The sequence below is a fragment of the Anguilla anguilla genome, chromosome 12, assembly GCF_013347855.1.
Source record: "Anguilla anguilla isolate fAngAng1 chromosome 12, fAngAng1.pri, whole genome shotgun sequence".
Lineage (NCBI taxonomy): Eukaryota > Metazoa > Chordata > Actinopteri > Anguilliformes > Anguillidae > Anguilla > Anguilla anguilla.
In genome coordinates this window covers 2827501-2848111 of record NC_049212.1, presented here as the reverse complement: position 1 = coordinate 2848111, position 20611 = coordinate 2827501, and the positions used below count along the sequence as shown (strand labels likewise).

General features: G+C 47.3%; 2 protein-coding genes across 4 annotated transcripts in view; one reads left to right on the top strand and one right to left on the bottom strand.

Moving 5' to 3' along the window:
• Window positions 1-1067: 1067 nt before the first annotated feature.
• Window positions 1068-10818, bottom strand: irf2bp1 (interferon regulatory factor 2 binding protein 1). Its single transcript, XM_035385013.1, has 2 exons — window positions 7955-10818; window positions 1068-6777 (listed from the first exon to the last, which is right to left on the bottom strand). The coding sequence occupies exon 1, from the start codon at window positions 9857-9859 to the stop codon at window positions 7964-7966; it is 1896 nt and encodes a 631-aa protein (XP_035240904.1). The 5' UTR covers window positions 9860-10818; the 3' UTR covers window positions 1068-6777; window positions 7955-7963.
• Window positions 10819-13584: 2766 nt separating this feature from the next.
• The window catches only part of nova2 (NOVA alternative splicing regulator 2), a 62165-nt gene continuing 55138 nt past the window's right edge, over window positions 13585-20611 (top strand). The window contains exon 1 of one of the 3 annotated variants that reach the window (XM_035384704.1): window positions 13585-13980. In XM_035384704.1, the coding sequence (XP_035240595.1) occupies window positions 13917-13980 (64 nt within the window). In that variant the 5' untranslated portion in view covers window positions 13585-13916. Of the gene's footprint in view, window positions 13981-14481; window positions 15453-19804; window positions 20175-20611 lie in introns of those variants that run through there. The other 2 variants (XM_035384703.1, XM_035384705.1) reach the window with 2 other exon arrangements.

Sequence of the window (20611 nt, the reverse complement as noted above, 5' to 3'; positions counted from 1 at the left end):
CACATTGCAGATTGTGATTAAAAGTAAAGCAATTGACATGCAGCAATTCCAATGCAAACTATTCAGTTTATTATTTTATAACCAGCAATTCTCCATTTCAAATATATAGAACAGCGTTTTCACAGAAGAAATCACAACACATGTTAAAAATGATGATATAGCAAACCTAGCATAGACTTTTTTCTGCATATGTTGTATCAATGTTCTTTGATCAACCACTGATAATACTACTAACTTTAAGGTTGTATGCTGGTTGATCCAAATTAAAAAAAAAAACCAAAACATCAGTTTCTGAAAAGCTGATTTTTGTTAACTCATTTGTCTCATTGAGAGCAAAAATTGCTAAGAAGCAGGAATGCACTGGTGAGCTCAGCAGTAGCAAATAACCTGAGAGACCACAGACACCCAGCATACGCTGACGTCTATGGGTCAGACATTGAATGCAAATTCCTTCGCATTTAACTGAAAATAAATACTTGATGTCCACTTCAACTTTTCTTGAAAATTAATTTCTTTTTCAGTCTGTCCTTTGGTGAATCATTGTTTTCATTGTGTTTACCTGGTCAGGAGATTCTTGAACCTTTTCAGATTTTTGGCTTGGCGCACAGCATCATGGGTTATTTATCAGTAAACATACTTTAACTCCATTAAAGCCCACGCCTTCCCCAGGCATGCCGGGGACATTTTCACCAGGCTGCTTTGATTCGGTGAAAGAGAAGCTGCACTGTCCACGTATTTTAGAGTGCGTGAACTATAGGGCGGGTCTTCTGCACTTACCCATGTCACACACAAAGTCTTCCCCAATCCCACTCCTCAGACTCTGCAGCGGCGGCTCTGCATCAGACGCTGTGGACCACCAGTCCATGTCCACAGTATCTATTCTGCAATTTGGTCTTTCAATCCAAACCCAAACAATAACACAGCTTCAGTCTCTAAATTGAATCATTTATATGATGAAATGCAGGCATCAAGCATTTCAAGATGATCACAAAAAAAAATTTTTTTAATGAAAAATAAAATAAAATCAAGGGCTTAAAAGGTCAACATTTACAGACCAAACCACTGCATATGAGCAATGCCATTCAACTTTTTATTTGTAGGTTTAATGGTTTCCATTCATGTAAGAAAGTGGTTTATACTATAAACACGGGAAGGTGGCTAAAAAATAACACAACATAACATGACACCGGCAATACAGAACAATCTCAGAGACTGCTAACTCAGCAGTTAATCCATAGAGAACATCCATGCTGAACAGTGAAATTAACTGCTGCAGAACCAACGCATGGAGGAAACAGTTTTATTTTGCACACTGGATACACTTAGAAAAAAAGAGGAGAGAGTGAACAGTTTAACCTTGGACTGTTAAAAGATAATCAGGAAGGGCGAAAGACTGAACAGAAGGCAATGACATCAACATCGGTAGGGGCCAAACAACTCCATGAAAAAAAAAAATAATAATTTTGAATTATGTAGAATACTTGTTTGTAGCCAATTACGCAGTTCCACTCATTTGACGAAAGTCCGTACTGTACAAACATGCTTCAGCCACCAGTTAAATCTTTGTAAAGTGCTTTTAGACAGTAAAAACCATGAAAAGGCACTTCATGACAGAAATTGATGAGTGTTCAGTGCAATTAGAGAAGAGAGGGGGGATTGTCCTGATCGTCAATAAACATTCAGCTCCAGCATCAGCGTGTGGCGAGGGCTGCTGCTAACGGTTTGTGCTAAGGAGCGCGCACACTGGTCCGGCCGGCAGCTCGGAGTCACCTGAACTTCCCTCGTCTGAAACGTACTGGCTTTGGCCCGCCCGGATCAGACATGTGACCTCGGGTCAAACGCGTTCCAGGCCTGGTTTAGAGGAAAAACAACACAACCGGGTCCTTCCAGGAACACGGCCACACTGCCCCTTGTGCATGGATAATAACACAGGGGAAAGACAGCGGCATCATTGCTTTCCCCTTATAATCATTGCTTTCCTCTCCACCAATCAAGGAGCATGTTGGTAATAACAAGTATGAGCAAAGTCATCGCTAATTGGTGGATACTTTGTAGCTATAGTCCCTTCAGCAATAAAGGAATCCCTTTCTCAAAGTAAGCTATAGCCAGAAAGTATCCAACAATCACCATCAGGGTTGTTTGGTTTCTTCCCAACAACAAACTCTGTGATCAGTGAAGCTCCTCACAAAGTGACAACACAAACATGCCATCTTTACCTTATGATCCCTGGCATAGCCTTGGGTCAAGAGACAGAGGTATCTAAGTAAGAGGCTGTCATTCTGTATCAGACATATTTTATATTTTAAATCAATACTTCTGAGCCCATATCTTTGGACTTGAAGAATGAAAAACAAAAAACAAAACGCTCCCTCTGATGTTAGTAAAACACAAGGGAACATTAAAGCACCGGGGGCTTCAGTTACCACAGCAACCCCCTGTCCCAGAAAAGCACAGGCCCCTGTCCCAGAAATGCACAGGCCCCTGTCCCAGAAATGCACAGGCTCTACAGACACAGCCCCCTGTCCCAGAAAAGCACAGCCCCCTGTCCCAGAAAAGCACAGGCCCTTGTCCCAGAAATGCACAGGCTCTACAGACACAGCCCCCTGTCCCAGAAAAGCACAGGCCCCTGTCCCAGAAAAGCACAGCCCCCAGTCCCAGAAAAGCACAGGCCCCTGTCCCAGAAAAGCACAGGCTCTACAGACACAGGCCCCTGTCCCAGAAAAGCACAGGCTCTACAGACACAGCCCCCTGTCCCAGAAAAGCACAGGCCCCTGTCCCAGAAAAGCACAGGCTCTACAGACACAGCCCCCTGTCCCAGAAATGCACAGGCTCTACAGACACAGCCCCCTGTCCCAGAAATGCACAGGCTCTACAGACACAGCCCCCTGTCCCAGAAATGCACAGGCTCTACAGACACAGCCCCCTGTCCCAGAAATGCACAGGCGCTACAGACACAGGTCCCCACTCTGAAATCTCACAGGGACTGAGGTGCGCTGGGTGGAAGGGACACTGGGCCTCACGAGTGACTGTGCAAAGCGCTTTAAGGATGAAGAGCACACGGATCCAGGCTTAGGATGAGAAGACACAGCCAGCCTGCCGTCCAGTGGCAGCAGCCCAGCCGACGGCTGCACTCAGAACGAGTGTGAAATCCGATTCCCGAGGACGCGTCAGTAACGAAAGCAGCATTTCACTTCATACCCGCGAAAGGACGCGCTGCTCGTCAACGGACAGGAACTGTCGTTTTAACGAGCAACATTTCACTAACATCTAACAAAAACGGGTGACCTTATCGTCATCCTGAGAGAAGCTCGAATGGAACACAGCATTTTTACCTTTAGCTTACACTCCACAGAGCTGCGCTTTACTGATGAAAACACATCAACGGGCACTCTCACAAATCTCATTTTAGAAATTAAGGAACTGCATGAGCGCTTACAGGTTTTTATAAAAAGGGAAAGGGGAAAGTGCCTTGCTTTCACAGCGCTACAATAATTATATCAGCGCTGTCCAGAGCAGACCGAAGCGAGACCGAAATCACACCTCTGCTTCATGCTGTACGCTGCCCATCAGAAACGACAGGCTTCACAGCGAAGTGCTTCTTCTGCTTCACAGGATTGGTTCTGTGGGTTTAAAAGTGGTCAAAAATACTAATTTATCATTGTTGCAAAAACCTTGGGGATGTCAGCTCAAATTGAACGGAGGACAGAAGACACATTTTTTTGCAGAACATGTCTTACCTACGGTCACAACCAATCAAAATGGTGAGCCTTGACCAAAAAATATATGGGGGGGGGGGCGGGTTACTAATATCCAGCACCCCTCGGGCAGTATAGATTACCAATTTTATGAATGAAGGCTGGCCAATAAGCACTGTGCAATGCGCAGACCTGTTAGGGGGAGGAGCCCAGGCCACCACCGCCTAATGAGTAAGCGCAGTGACGTCACGGAACCGCATTATTATTGCCGTGATCATGTGCTATCAATCACCGACTTTTATGGTCAAATCCAAACACCCGGCTATTCACAGGAAAGCACTACGTTTGGTTCAGATAAGCAAGGCACTGACAACACTCGGTCAACACCGGTTTCCGCGAGTTCACGAAGCTTCGTTCTTCCGTGTCCAGTCATCAGATATTCCGGGGAAAGGGAGAGGTTACAGGGAAACGAGTGTGTCCCGCATGCACATGTGAAACCGAATAATGTGAATTTTCAAGCAGACACTAAGCCAATTCCACACATAGGAAAAGCTTGATTTTGTTAGCGAGCCACATGACGGTAGCGTTTTAAACATCCTCCATCTGATGACAGCTGCCAAACTAAAGTGAAACTGCGCATGGACAGGCATAAGAAATACTGCAGACTACTGAAACTCAATGCAAGAGGATCAGCCTCAAACTGGTTTCTGTTCAAATATGGGGGGGGGGGGGGACTTATTTTAATGTCAAAATAGGTCACAATAAATATATCATTGATATGGCTTTATATAATATTTAATGCATCGGTATTTCATAATATACTGTATGCAGTTTTTTTTTTTTTTTTTTTAACACTACAGTACTCCTAGTGACGCACACTTCTGGAAATGAGAGATACTGAAATAGCTGCAATACATTACAATTTCAGTCATACTACAGTAAACTACCATAAAGCCTGAAGACTATGGCTCCAGGATTATAGTCTGTCAGCGTATATCCCTGGAGAGCTAGTTTCTTTTCACAAAGCAACAAAAAAATAAAAATTTAAATAATAAGAAAACTATTATTTCGGACGAACAGGATGTAGCATGTTCGACTTCCCTTTTCTCGCATTAATCATGACGACGATTCCATACTGACAAGCTCAATGCGGACTTATTTCTAAAACGAACAGTTTCGGCAGCACACGTACGACACTGCTCAAATGTTTTTGTTCATGTTATCGCCTGCAAAAAAAGAAAAAGAAAAAAAAGAATGAAGCTAAACGCGAGAAGGCCATTCTTCATGTTGGTGTGAATAAATCGCTATAACAGAATGATAACAGCCTGTGAATTTCATACATGGGCATTGTTCAGGCAGAGGGACATTTTCGGGGCCAGAGGAAGTGCTTTTACGGTTTCAACCACCTAAACAGACAATAGTAACTGTAGCATACTCGTCTTTGGCTTTCAATAGCGGGGCATGTAGCAACACGAAACATCAACTAATCGCAGACCAAAATCTCCCGCGAGGGCGTCGTTAAAAACCTCCCCGCTCCCTTAGACTATAGCGCAGCTCACGAAAAAAGCAGAGAGTTCTTGAACCTCAGATACCCTCGGGCGAATTCCGCCTCGCCTGAACGACAGACCAGAGCGCATGAAACACAATCCGTTTCCTGCACCGTGGCTTCCCACGAACTGGCCAACTGTTCGCTTCCTGTTGCAACCCGGATGCCACCAACAGGTTCCCCTAGCGCGCCCAAACATTCTAATCTTTTCATCCATGTAACCTGCAGTGAAGCAACGCCTACTGTCCCGAAGAGAACGGCGTGTGTGTATAGTACATATTCAATTTCAGTAAACGAAATGACAAAGGAACAAACAGGTGCTATAACGCTAGTCCAAAACATCATTTATGTTCAAAGTACAATTCAGGGTTGTAACCAGGTTAGATAAGCAAGTTGCAAGGGACCTTCTCAACTCCCCCAAGGACAAGTGTGTATTTAAAAAAGGTGCCACATGCCCCCAGATAGGCTATGCCTGTCCAGGTAAATGCACAGAGCCATACAGCCTGCCCACTATCATCTTTTCACAATTTTACAATGAAGTAGCCTCCATTTTGTTTCAATGGTAATGATTTACAAGACCTACTCTAGGGATAACAGTACAAACACACCGAGTTGCTTGGCTGTTTACATTCTTTTGTGAACAACTGTCTTCCCTGAAAGCTTCCAATCCAAGCTCCAGACATACACCATATTCAACAAAATTACTTCCCTATTACTCGAAGACATAAAAAGCCAAATGCCACAAAAATACAGATTATGTATTACATATTTTGCCCATTTAAGCATATAGCTATCTTTGGTTTACTATTCACTTTTATACTTAGTGGTACATAAAGCAGTATTGTATCAAAACTAGAGATTGCACATCTATAACCCTTGAAAGAAAAACAATAATTACATTTGTATGTATGTACGGTATAAAATATAAAGAGGGATTTATATCACACATGCTTGGGATACTAGGCGAGGTGAAGACTTTTTAAAGTACTCGCAGAAAGGTCCACTCGTTTCTCTGACCATCGGTGTGGTGTACCTTCGCTGTTGCTTCATAGTGAGAAGGACCAATGGGGTGAACCATGGGAGACGGGTGATCGCCTGACTCCCGCAGAGCCCCACAGGGGACGCGGAGCCCTTGCTGCAGAAAGACAGACAGCACTGGCGATGCTCGAGTCTGTCCACGCCTCCTGCACACAGGGCATCACTTTAGTCTGCTCAAAAATTCAATCGGTGCGATTCTGAAAAGAACCAGAAAGCAGGAGAGAAAAGACAGGAGACAGTGGGGATGAGGTGTCCTCTTCCAATAAGGGGGGGTGGCGGGGTGCAGGATGGGATTACAAAAAGGCGAGGGGGGGCTGGCTGAGGTCCCCCCCTCAATCTATGGCTCTGGTGATCTATGGTTCCCCTCTCCCCCCAACTCTCTTCTGTAAGAGGCAGAAACAGACAGCCTCCAAGTTTCGCATCATACGAACAGTGCTTTCTCATCGTTGAGGAATGGGGGGGGGGGGGGGCATCATGTTCCACGTGCTCCGGGGTCCCCTGTACAGGAAACAGTAGCACAGCAGACAGAACAAACATCAGGTCACAGTTACGGACGCTAGCGATGCCTTATCTGCAGACACACCGTTGGGTAACTGGGGGCCTCTTCACCCCTTGAAAAAGATGCGCTAACCTGCACTAGCCCCTTTTCGGCCTAGCCCAACGGCAAACTCACATTCACACAGACTCTTACTCTGTTAAAACACACTCTTCTCCTCTCGCTTAGAACGCAGACACAGATAGTTACTCGGCTCTTAAATGAATAAAAGCAGTCATTTTTGTATACATGAGAACATTTGGGCAGGTACAGGATTCCTGACGTAAGTGCGGGTTTAAATAGTGTGCTGAAATGTGAATGTGCAGCCATGCCGGTTTGCCGCGGCGCTGAACACCCTCCCTGCTTCCTTCGCTCGTTAATCATTTGTAAAACCGCGACCACGCGTTCCATCACACCGACTGCGCAGATAGGCCTTTGAAAAAAAAACATCCCTCAGCTGAGAACAAAGAGCAAATCTGGTGTTATGAAACAGGCAGTTGTGTGCTGGACTCTGAGCACTGACCAGAAATACGCTGCTCCCAACTTTCCTTTTTCTAAAAGAATACGGTTCCTCTACTATGATCCCAGTAGCCAAAACTGAATTTACAGGACATTGTTTCAAATAAAACAGGTGGTTTGTACTAATGTAGGTATACCTGATGTGATTTTGTAAACCAATCATGAAGTAGAACCTTTAAAATACGGCCATACCTACATCCACCACAGCAATTATCTGTTTTGTGAATGATTGTAACAATTATTTACAATTCAGATTATTTATAAATCTGAACAATAAGACACTTAAGTGACACTTAAAAGGCTGCTGTCGCCTCTAGCTACTAATAGTAACCAGGGATTGGGGAGAAATACTAACGTTTGTGAAATAAAATACCTCAAATAAATGTATCTACACTACAATTCCAAGAATGTATAGCTATGATCACAATGTTGGATGTGCGAGCAGTTCTGCAGGTATTGTAAAGGCATAAAAAAAGAGGTGAGCAACTAGTATTACACAGGAAAAGCAAACATGGATTTTACACGATGTGTACAGTGAAAATGTGAAGGAGAAGGGTGGGCTAGCCTTAGTTAAATGACATGAGAACACTGGTTCTGTGAAACTGAGTATCAGCTGCTTACCCGTCGCAGTTAGGGGTCACGCTCTTTCTTCACCTTGACGTCCCCGGCCAGGATGGTGGAGATCTCTCCCTGCATGAAGGCCCAGGGCATGCTGGAGCCCACCAGGGGGCACTTCTCGCCGCTGGGGCAGTACACCTCGTTGCCAGGGCCCTGGCCGCGGATGAAGTCCCGCGTGCAGGGGAAGCAGAACTTGTGGCCGGGCACGGAGGGGCACTGGACGAAGTGGGTGTCCTCCAGCCGCTCGTGGCAGATGGTGCAGCAGAGCGGGGCGCCGCCCGCCCCCCCCGAGGCCTCCCCGCCTGCCACCGCGCCCTGGTCGCCGGCGGCCACCAGGGGGAGCGCGGCCAGACCGATGCCCGCCGCCGAGCTGCTCCCGCCCCCGCCCCCGTGGGGCTCCCCGTTCCGCGAGGCCAGCCGTCGCGGCTGCCCGGCGGGGGAGGTGGCGGGCGGGGTGCCCCCGCTCTGCCGCCCCGAAGGACGGAGATGGCCTGGGGACGGCGCGTCGCGCGCGGCGGCGGCGGCGTCCTTCGGCGACTGCCCCGCCCCGCCCAGGTTGTCGGCCACGCTCATGAGCGCCGAGATGGGGGAGGGATCGGCGTGCGCGGCCGCGCCCTCCTGCAGGGGCGGGGGCTGGGCGGCGCCGGGCAGGGACGGGGCGGGCAGGTGCGCCACCATGCCCGGGTACCCCCCGGGGGCCCAGTGCCGCAGCTGCTCCTCCACCAGCAGCTTGTCGCTGCTCTCCGGGTCGGGGGACGTCCTGCGCCGGCGTGGCCGGGGCGGGGCCACCCGGCCCATGTTGCACAGGGCGGTGGGCAGCATGGAGCAGCTGGCATCCAGGTAGGGCTGCGGCAGGGCGTCGGCCCCCGGGGCGTCTTTGAAGGCCCGCACCCCGTCGCCCAGCAGCTCGGAGAGGAGCCGCCAGTCGCCCGTGCCGTGCCGCTTCTCGTACTCCACGTACTTGAAGCCCGAGTTGATGGCCTTGCCCGTGTCCTTCTGGCAGTCGTGGAACATCTGCTTGACCAGGCCCAGCACGCTGGAGAACACGTTCCCCGAGCCGCAGGGGTACTCGGCGAAGATCTTCAGCTCGAACTCCAGCCCGGGCTTGGCGTCGAAGGCGAAGACGCGGCCCACCAGCGCGTGGTCCTTCTTGAAGCGGACGTTGAAGGGGGTGCAGCTGGAGAGCGCCAGCAGGGAGTCGCGCACGGCCTTGGGCCGGCCGGCCCAGTCGTCGGCGCGGTTGCGCACGCTCTCCGACAGCTCGGCCAGGGCCTCGGCGTTCCTCTGCTTCTCCTTCAGCTCCTTCTCAAAGTCGGGGCTCATGAAGGAGGCCACGCCCATGCCCATGCCCATGGCCTGCCGCTTGCTCAGCTCGCTCAGGATGGGCCCGCTGATGGTCAGGGGCGTTGCGGCGGCCCTGGAGTTCATGGCAGGCACGGCGGCCAACAGGTTGTGGGGGGGGCCCACCAACCCCTGTGCCATTAGGTTTGGGGGTATGGCCCCCACCATAGCCCGTCTAGCGTTGGGGCTTTGCCTGCTAACTTCTGGTGGGCCCCCATCCTCCGGCCTGGGGATGCCGTTAGGGAGGCGCGCAGGCACCCCGTATTCCACCCTTCCCCTCTCAAAGCGCTCGCTGGGCTGCCGCCCTCCCTCCATCAACCCATCTTTTCCACCTGGGCCATGCTTCCCTGGCTGGGGGCCGGGAGACCTGCCATCCTGCATCACGTGTGTTCTCTTCAGCTGCCTGGCGGTCTCGATAAGGAACTCGATTCTGTCAGCCCCTTCGTAGTTAACGCAGCCGCGACACACGGCTTCGCTAAAATCCCAGATCATGGCCCACGGCATCTTGGGCAAATCGCAAAGGTAGCACCATTGCCGCCTGGAGGATGCCTGCGAAGCAGAGGACATTTTAACAGGCCCTCTCACTCGCTTTATTAAATCTCCCTTATTGCCGATTTCCCGTTTCCAGCCCGTGTCCAATTGGTCCCGAACGTTCGGCGCCTACTTACGCCTTTTCACCGAATAACTATTTGTCGGTTTTGGTGATTATTTCCTTTTTCTAAAGTTTTGTTTTCGTCTTCGGCTGGCTGAGCCTCTGACAGAGTGGAAGTGTTTCTCTTAGAAGACGCTGGAAACTTACACAACTCCGCAGCTTTGCATCCTGGAACCTGTAGTCTTTTGTGAGCGACTGTCTGAGCTAAAAGGGAATGTCGAAAGGGTAAATTGGGCATATATTCGCAATTTACAGATAAAGCGACTCTAAGATAGTTTTTATTAAATATATGCATCTGAACAGTGGAATGGTTTTCGGTTACCATCAGGTATACATTATAAACTTTACTAAACTATAGCAAACAACATTGGCGCACAGCGCAAGCTAACGAAGTAGTCGTTCTGACTTGCTCACTGCTTTCACCTAACAACTCAAATGAATTGCTTAAATTGATATTTGGACATGTGCACGAAGCTGACATATAATCAAATAAACGTAAATTCCACTGGTACCATAGCGTTACGCAACTAGCTGTGTAATTAGCCTAAACATTAAGACAAATGTATTTAAGCATGTAGCACGCGTGTATTTTCAATACGCACGTGTATATAATATATATATATAATTGCATCCCCGTTGTAAATAAATATGACACCCTGCTATCGCATTGATTAGTAACGTGTACTTTTTCTTTAACCTAACTCGAAATGATCACTTTCGAAAAGATGAACTTCATTACCCACAATGCTCCACATCACGCAGTAACATCACCACTTCCTCCTGCTCCTCCCCCGCGTTGCTGTTCTATTGCGCAAACGCAGGAAACATTCCTTGCATGTCTGAGCTGTACACAAATATGTACTTGACGGGCTCAGAGTCAGGGAGTGAACTGTGCGCTTTACCTACCGTGTCCTGTAGGGCTTTGGGTGCCAGACACTAATGTAATGGCAAACTGTACAATTTTGTATCTTTGCTCTTGGCTAGCTAACTAGGTCATACGAATAGTAGGCTACGTGTTATTTTCAACTAGCCAGGCCAACATGTTAATTACACAGACAGGACGTGCTGTTTGTTTAAGTTAGCTCAGCTACCTAACGCAACCGTACGGTTTTTACAGTCATATATAATACGTTAATAAGTTAGATATATGTTTAAACTATCCGAAATTGGCCTAGCATACGCTAAGCTGGAGGTTTTACGCTATCCTCTCCAACCTGTTGAGTACAGCTGGCTTCTACTTAATGAGTCATGCATGATAAGAGTTACACTACTTAACTTAGTTTTAAAGAGTAGGCTATAGGCTATCTTCAAAACCAGCCATTCAAGCCCATTGTTCATGTCTGCTTCAAACTGACTGTCGTGTTGCAGCTGGTAGCATGCTACTTGTCAAACGCCTTAACACATTTCCAAACACAGCTGCTTTATAGTAAATGAACACGTATCACGTATCCGATGCTCACCTAGGCTTAAAACCACTCGCTATTCCAGTCACATCAGTGTACCTCCAACCGTAACCATGGTAACGCACATTCCCATGGAAACGGCTGGGCATAGAATTGATGCGCTGTGATTTATTTTATTATTGATCCAATTTCATATATCTATCTATCTTCTTTTTCTAAGCATGTTTTCTTAGAAATACCCTAAAGCGAATTCATTTTCTAAACTATGCTTTGCTGTTACTGTCAATAAATCGGACATGAAATAAATACAGCGATTTGTTTTTAAAAAATTAAGAAACAGAACAGAAAACGAAAATACAGTCTACTTTACCAGATTCAATGAATAATAAAACAGAGAAAGGCATTTAATATTCCCTTTGAACCTTTTCAGTTGGGGAAATTCGTTTTTATGTTTGAATCGCAAGATGGCAGTATTGCTTAGTTTTTCCTAATTTTTATTTATTTATTTTTACAACGTAATAGGGAAAGAGGTGGCCTAATTAAAATTGCTTATATTATACCTTAATAGGTTTACCATTGCTTGAATTTGTTTAAAAAGTGTTACTAAAAGAATGTATTTAGGCTAATACACCTTTGATCTGTGTCTTAATGTTGATGGAATAAATGTGGAGCTTGCGGGTGTGCCCACAAACCACACCACAAACCTTACCTGAATGGTGCAAACAAAGCGTAGCCTAATTTATTTGTTGAATCTGGAGATTTAGATGGGAAGCCAGTAAACTCACAGCGTTTGTCTCCAAGACCATAATTCTGCGTTGAAGTAGATGACGCAGAGCAGGAGGACGATGATGACTGTGTTGTAGGCTACTCAAGACGCAGTTCGTTGTTTGTCCTCTAATCTCTTGACACCGTTGGGTCCACCATGGACCAAGTCCGGTTGAACGGGCGTTGTGGTCATGCGAAGAACGAATTTCTGCGCGCAGACAGCCAGGCTGCACAGACGGCCGTCGATGGAGCTCAAATAATAAATTGGATAAGAGCGTCTGCTAAATTTCTAAATGTAATGTACATGTGATATGCTAATAATATTTTCAAACCTTATTTACAGATTAAATGAATGCGTAGCCTACCCTATTCTATTTTGCAAGGTTTAATAAGAAGCCGTATATAGTTATTAGCCTACTCTAAATCTATTTTACGTTCGAGATACAGGCCTACTTCAGATATTTGCATAAGCATTTTAAAATCACCTTACTCATTATTCTGTAATTAAAACTGTTCGCCGTATCTAATTTTTATTCAAGACTTGTCCACGCCACTCACCCAGTAACGTAAAATCAATAGCAGCACTTGAATAAGTAGGGATGAGTGCACCAGATGTTGCGCAATCCGCGTAAATTCTCCTTTCACTTTGTAAGAGCGCCGGGAACAATGGTCCTCCCCACACCGACATTGAAGAGGGGGCAGATGGGGACTCGTCTCCAAACAATAGAGGAAAGAAATGGAAAGTCTTTGCTATTGGGGATCATCACATCTTTGCCCCTTTCACTTCCACCGCAGACAGGGGTCACGTTCTAAACGCAGCTCATAAACACATCATTTAAGAATCGAGGAGTGTACACAGAACCATCTGTTCAAAAAAAGGATAATTTAAAATGCGACATCGCCTGTATCGAGACGCTTGTTTGAAGAGGAAATGCGATTGCGATCGTATATGCCAACTTACTAAACCCCTAAACCCATAATTATAGGCTACACACAGGTGTGACATTTAAATTAATATTGTGCATATCAGGGAAGAGCAGCTTATTGCATCGAAACGCAGCGGTTTTCCCACTGCTGTCTGTTGGTGGCTTTGCAGCAGTATCGAAGATTCAGCCTGCTTGAGTTCATCTCGTTGCTCCAGGCTGTACACCCCCCCCCCCCCCCTCCCCGCAGCGACTCAGTAATAAGTAGACAAAGGCTGTTGTTTCGCCGGGGCACTCACACTGGGCTATTCCACTGTCACCGCAGCAGACGGTCGTTACATCTGCAAGACAGTTCCCTCCAGTACAATCGCCCAGGAGCACAAAGAACCAGTGGAGCAATTTAGTGGGACAGAGCTGAGCGCGTTCACCTTTACTTCCACCTAAGAAACATCTGCAAAAATAAAAGTCAAAATACATCACGTCAAATATCCGATTTATTGGCCAATGTGGAGCTCTTACCACTTACAGCACATTCACATAGTTCCATTCGACGCTCGTTGGTGACTGTGTATTTCGGCGAAGCGCTTTTGAAATACACGTAATTACGCAATTGTTCCTGTTCAGAGGTGAAGCTCCAACGAAATAATTGTATATGTCTGTTAAACCAGGCACGTATACTTTTTTAGTGTGGCGCGCACTCTGCGGTACGCTGTCGGGTGTTTCGCAGCAACGTGGAATTGTGTGAGATTGCTGCCTGCGTGTAGGCCACGGTCGACGCAATGTCACCTTGATGAGAATCTGGAGGAGCACGAGAGGCGCTCTGCATCTGTCTCGGAGTGGACAGGGAGAGAGTGTGCGGCAGCGTGTGCGCGGCAGCGTATATGTGCACACAGACGATCCCTGCATTTGGTCTCTTCCAGACGGAGATGGCTGAATACGGCACAGGTACTTTAAGACTTCTTTTTTGCAGTTTGGAACGGCATTTGTCTTGCGCATCGTGTCTTCATCATATGTTGTGTTTATGTACTTTCTGATGTCTTGCTAATCTGTATTAGTAGTAATTTACTACTACTACTACTAATAATAATAAAATGTTATTATTATCATTATCATTATTATTATGTAAATGAAATTGTCACAACAAAAAACGTTAGACTATTATCATGCCCCATAGTCTACGTTCATCTCATTGCATATGTGCATTACATGTGCTAGACCATTTCGCTCAAAGCTTTTTCTCACAGAAGCCCCACGATAGGAGTTCCTCTGAATGAGATAGAGTCGTGGTGCGACGCTCGGATTTAAGGCTCCGAGACACTGGCTATTTTTACATCTTCCGAGTCGTTCCACAACGATGCTCTGGGATGTTGTTGTCCCCGCCACCCCCTGTCTTTGTCATGTGACATTCGAAATTTATACTTCGTTCGCCGGAGAAAATCAACATCGTCCAATAGCAATGTGGCAGGGGCGGCTCGGTTCTCAACATCTGACAGGGATGTATTCAGATCTCCATGACGTCACCCGATGCCCTGCGCTCCGCCAGTTAGTCAGTTCAGGGATGCTCTGTACGCAAGACTGCAGCATCTTCATCTGAGCGGTTCCCAAAAATCGCATCTCTTTCCAACATTTTTTATCCATTCTCTGCATTCTCTCCCTTCCAGACCTTCCTGAAAACCCACCCTAGCCCTTTGCACCGACCCGCAAGGAATCTTCATGCGAGAATTGAAGAGCACCTAGCAAACAATATTTTTGTTTCAGTTCTTTTTCCGTTTTCATTTACTTCGCCTCTTTGTTGACCACGCATCAGCACATATTTTTATTTTTATTATTTTTCTTTACCTAGTTTTAAGTGTTTCCACTGTGATCGTAAAGCATCGCCCTGTAAGAAGGTAAAAAAGCGAAAATTATACCGCGAAAAGATATAATACGCGTGAAGAAATCGGGGAAAGATTAAACGTTCTAAAGCTGCACGTTTAGTGACTGGGGAAGAGGGGAGAAATAATTTGGGATTTTTATAGATGTGACGTTTCTTCAATCCAGCACCAAGCATTGCCTGTCTCGAATAAGGCTTCAGTAAATACATACGGCGTATCATTTCGGTGTTTTGAAGAAGGGTGGATAAAGCGTAAGAGATCTCTCTCGGAAGAGAACGGCAACGTCAGAGACGCATTTCTAATTCTTTAACGCCCCGCTTATTCAAGAGCCTTTGTTTCGTGTGCTGCATTGAGGGATAACAGTTTTTATCCGAGCTACTATGAAAATGATGGCCGGCGGGGCAGTTCAACAGAACGGGATTTTCTCGAATCCTCACCATCACAATCAACAGCCACACATGGAGTCGGATCCCCCAGATTCCCGTAAAAGACCGCTGGAGACCCCGACTGAGGCGAGCAGCACCAAGCGCACAAACACGGGAGGTAAGAAGAAAATGGGACGAATAATTCCTCGACTGTGTAATTCCTGTTAATGCGCAGCCCCGGCACGACAGTTCGGTCCAAGAGATGTTCCGTGGTAAAGGGAAAGTACTGTTTTTCGGTGTGTGGTTCTTGAGACAAACATGAGCAAATCAAATGGCACCCGACGAGAATTTTAGCCTATAGCTAGTGTAGGCTACATCAGCCAGTGCATCTCGGCATAAAAAGTCACAATTGACACTTGACGCGTTTAAATGGAATGAAAACTGTAAACCTCATTTAATTATCTGTAATTATTTTACAATGACTTTTTACGGTAACTTATCAGATGAGAAAAATGTCTGCCTGCATGATCTCAACGCGCAATCGCCTGAAGTGAAGACCGAATCAAGCTAAACAAGGAGGTAGCGCCTGCAGATAATACGAATCGACGGGTTTTTATCAACAGTTTCATCTTAAACGGTGAACAGTATATTCGCTGGTTGAGTATTTTAACAGAGTCAGTCTTATTCGTCGTGTATTCATTACATATATTCTAATTCCGCTTCGTACCCCGCAATGTTTGATAATAGCCGCCGCGGTTTTCCGACGATAAACAACAAAAACATGGCTCGTGCGTGATTGCTGACATTATTCGCGGCATCTGTCTGCGTTCACATCATTGACTCAATCGTGATGGGTGATCTTGCATGATAATCTCATAGCTACATGCCCCATTCATTTTGTGCAATTCACTGTTATAGACTAAATGTACACGTGAAATACGCGTAGTCACTACTAAGTGAGATAACAGCTGTCTTTTCAAATTTTTTTTAAAGTCAATAAAGTGTAAGTGCAAATGCAGAGATATGTGGGCTACATTGCTGTCAGTTGGGTATCTCATTCGGTTTATAGTGACCCTAAAGCGTTTTGTTAAATTAAAGTCAAAGGCAACATGCACGTTTACAAAGCCTTATTTATATTGAAGGTTATGGGGTTTTTCTTTTTAAGACTACACTAATCATTGGGAACTGACCCGCATCACGATGTTTTTATTAAGCTGTTAGGCTAGGTAAACATGTTTTACGGACATAAACTATGGAAGAATATGGATATTTCAAATGAATATGGATAAGATCAAAATTATAACACGTTTCAGTACTAACACACGTATTTCGCGTGTTAAGAACGAAATGTTATTTATTTGTCGCCGCACATGAAATATCAATGTATATTGGATGAGCTATTTTCATTTCTTGCGGATGACTTTTTTTTTCTTTACCAGGTAATTTTGTGTGGGTTTGTTTACTGCTGTGATTGGTTGTGATCTGTTGCGCACTTGCGCAAAATTGTTGTAAATAGTGAGACAATTATGGGAAAACATTTTAGTACAATTGAGTGAAACGGCCATTGGCAGTCTTTGGCAAAGGCGTCGATGCTTTAGCCTACACATCCAGAACTCATTCTGCACCCATGGGAGGCATTAAGTGCACATATCTGTTTCCCCAAATGAAATGGCCACGATCAAAACAACAGCTCCTTTTTACTCAGACAGAACACAGGTATGCGAATATGTGCACAAATTAGTTTTGTCTGAAGAAAAAATGCAACAATTATGGGCCTGAATTGAAGAGCAAATTATTTCATTCCATTCAGGGCTTGAAGGAAATCCATACACCTCAAGGAAAGGGACTGAAGAGGCCTGTATATTTCAAATAGCAATTTGATTTCCAATATTACCTGTTTAATATTCATACCAGGTTTAAAGAAGCCAAAAATTTTCCACATCTCTTGCCCCACCACCTTGATTGTTGTCAGCCAGAGGAAGTATGAGAAGCACACGTCACGCAGTCTTACATAAACCATGCTTACAGTGCGAGGGAAAGGAAGGCCCAAAAGAGTCAGGGAAAGCCGTTGTTGCCGTTGTTGTCCGGCTTTGCGTGTTGGTGTTGAGGCTTTTGCCCATGCTCCCCCAGGTTCAGCCGCGTTTCCCCAAACACAGGCGTTTCCAGAAGCGCTTATCAACAAGCCCCACACTGGCAATCAGCTGCACGCCAGGAACCCTGCGAGCGAGCTTCATTTCCTCACTTGGAATCCTGTAGCCCCTTCCTGTGATTGGAACACACACCTTAACCCTCTCTGTCCGGCCTGATTAACAGCACAGAGAGAGAGAGTTTATGAGAGAGAGACTGATTTTAAAGCTCTTGCTTTCTTTTTAAATCAGTGAACTGCTAGTCCAGGGGTACATATCAGGCCCCGAGATGCAGCGTGCTCAATAATGACCTCATTTCCTTTCTGGAAGAAATGCGGAGTTTATCAGCATATTGCTGGACGATAAAAGGGCGCACTGCTCCTTCATAAATAAAGCAAGGCTCATGCAAAATCACTAATGATGATTGTTTCTGCTGTCAAGTAGCCATACTAGAGGAGTCTCATATGAAACATGACAACAGAAAAAACTATGTATTTGTATTTACTCTTTAATTATAATAATAATAACAACAAAACAATAATAATAATAATAATAATCCTATCTCAGGTTGTTATGAAAGCCTTCGAAGAGCAAGTGTGCCGCCATATTTGATCACTGATTCCACTTAATCCCATCAGCCTGACATGTTAATATTGTTGGACAGCCTTCAGCTCCATGTTTTTGACCTGTCAATACACTTGAAGTGAAGATCATTTATGATACTAATAAATGCCACGAGGGACCTTCAGACTCTAAATGAGCCTCCCTTTTGTGGACCTTTAGCTCGCCTTCCTTCCCACTGATTACGGGGAATTGTGGGCCATGTGGACCTCCGTTGGAAATACACACACGATTCCTTTAGGCTTGCTGAGCAGACTTCCATTTCCTCAGTGAATGAGAGGCCCTGAATGCTAATAGGAACCGAATTACAGCAGTAGGAACCAAACCCAGCTTCATTGCTGTTGGTGTATGTGCCCCCAGCTTGCACAGTTAGGGCTAATGTGGTCATCTTGCTAATGGAAGGCCTGGCAGGGGTGTGGGTGCTGGAAGGTTTGGGGAAAAGGGGGCGCCGATGCCCTTGCAGGATGACGTGAGGGGACTGCGAATGTGGAGCGGCAGAGACTAGCCGCGACCCTGTCTAGTGTCCGTGCGGTGGTTTGGGTGGAGGTTTGGCGTTCATGCGGCGGTTTGGGTGGGGGTCTGTTGTTTGGGTTGCGGTTTGGATGGGGGTCTGGCGTTCGCCCCATGGTTTGGGTGGGGGTCTGGTGTTCGGGTGGTGGTTTGGGTGGGGGTCTGGTGTTCGGGTGACGGTTTGGGTGGGGGTCTGACGTTTGGGTGGGGGTCTGGTGTTCGGGTGGCGGTTTGGGTGGGGGTCTGGTGTTCGAGTGGCGGTTTGGGTGGTGGTTTGGGTGGGGTTCAGGCTTTGGCATGGTGGTTTGGGTGGAGGTCTGGCGTTCATGCGGCGGTTTGGGTGGGGGTCTGGTGTTCGGGTGGCGGTTTGGGTGGGGGTCTGGTGTTCGGGTGGCGGTTTGGGTGGGGGTCTGGTGTTCGGGTGGCGGTTTGGGTGGGGGTCTGGCGTTCGGGCGGTGGTTTGGGTGGGGGTCGGGGGCGCAGTGCTGCGCCCTGGCATGCTCCGTCGCGTTCCGGAGACGCTGGATGCAGCGGCGCGGGACGGCTTCGTGAGGAGGGCTTTGATGATATTGATTGCATCATCGGTGTTTTATTGTCTCTTCCCTCTGAGCTGAGCAGTGCGTGCACCTACTGGAATAAGAATGATCGTTACTCAATCGATCACCGCGGCCACGGCTGTGGGGGGGGGGGGGGGGGGGGCGGGGGGGACCTATCTAAGAAGCGAGAGCGCATGTCTTTTGCAAATGGGGGGGTTCAGTAAATGGGACACACAGATGGGTTCCCAATAAGACCTGCGAGTTAACATGGGTCTGCACGTCCCTTCCCAGCCCCCCGCCCCCGCCCCCGCCCGGCCCTTTATAAGCTCCCATGCGTTTCGGCAGCTCCATTCTGCGGCATTGCTGCTTTCCCGCAGCCAGGCAACCCTCCGCGCATTCCAAAACAGGTAGCAGGGCGCCGTCGCCCCCTTCCCCCGCGCCCCCCGCCGATCCCCGCTTCTCCCCCGGCCCCCTCTCCACCGCCGCCCCGCCTCCGTGTCCGTAACCGGCGGCCATTGACTGCCACGGCAACCGCGATCTTCCCTGCCTATCGATCCGCCGTGTTTACTTGAACACGAAGGGGGCGCTGCTTCTTTTTTTTTGAAAGCACTGCGTCAAAGAAAAAAAAATCTCATTGTACAGGATGGGGCGGGTGGGGTACAGAGGGGGGCGGGGCCGGGCGGATGACAGTCGGGAGCGGGCCGGGCTGATTGGCTGTGCCAGGTGCCTCTCATGGCACTGCTGCAGACTGGAAGGGGCCACTCGATGAATATGGATGAGAGCAGTGAAAAGAGCAATGCGGTGGGGAAGATCCCCCTCCAAACCGCCGTCGCGGCTTCAACAATGCGAGCCGCCGCTCACTAAAACACTCAGAGCCAACATTAGCATTTTTCAGACAAGCGCGTCCGGCGAGGTGCTAGCAGACGCCGGGGATGCTCCGCTCAGTCTTAGCCACAGGCTAGCCCTCAGAGAAAGGTAGACAGCCCGGCTCGCCTGCCCGCCTCCATCGCGCCTGTGCTCGCGTGAACGGCAGGCTGCTCTGTGAGATGTTCTCTCAGAGATTTGATGGTGATCTCACAAGGACTTTACCGGCAGGTGTCAGAATGGGTAAGGTGCTGAACTGTTTTGTTGGCTTGTTGAATGACCTGTTTTTTTTTTCATCAGCCTTTTTTCCGTCACTCATTTTCACCCATTTTAGAAGCGGTCTTGACGTCTTTGTGCCAGTGGGGGGCTCTTAGCTCACTCTCACCTTCATACAGGCAAAATTGGACTAGAAAGGAGAGGGTGGGGGGAAACGAACTCCCCTCTCCCGTTTGAAACCATCCACCTCACCCAGCTTGTCTGTGTTTCTTCCAGCCCCATTCAGTCAGCATCAGGTCCTGGTTTTGAGCCCCCACCCCTAGGCTATTTGGCCAGGTGGAAGCTGTAGTTCTTTTGAGATATCCTAGCAACAGATGGCTGTGTTTATACTTACCTGTGCACACGTCTGATCTCCATTAAAAATGTATCATGTCACCTTGCATCTCAAAATGGACACAAGGAAC

What these genes read in the sequence shown, in the direction of transcription:
- irf2bp1 (XM_035385013.1), bottom strand. Translation starts at nt 9,859, where the DNA reads ATGTCCTCTGCTTCGCAGGCATCCTCCAGGCGGCAATGGTGCTACCTT.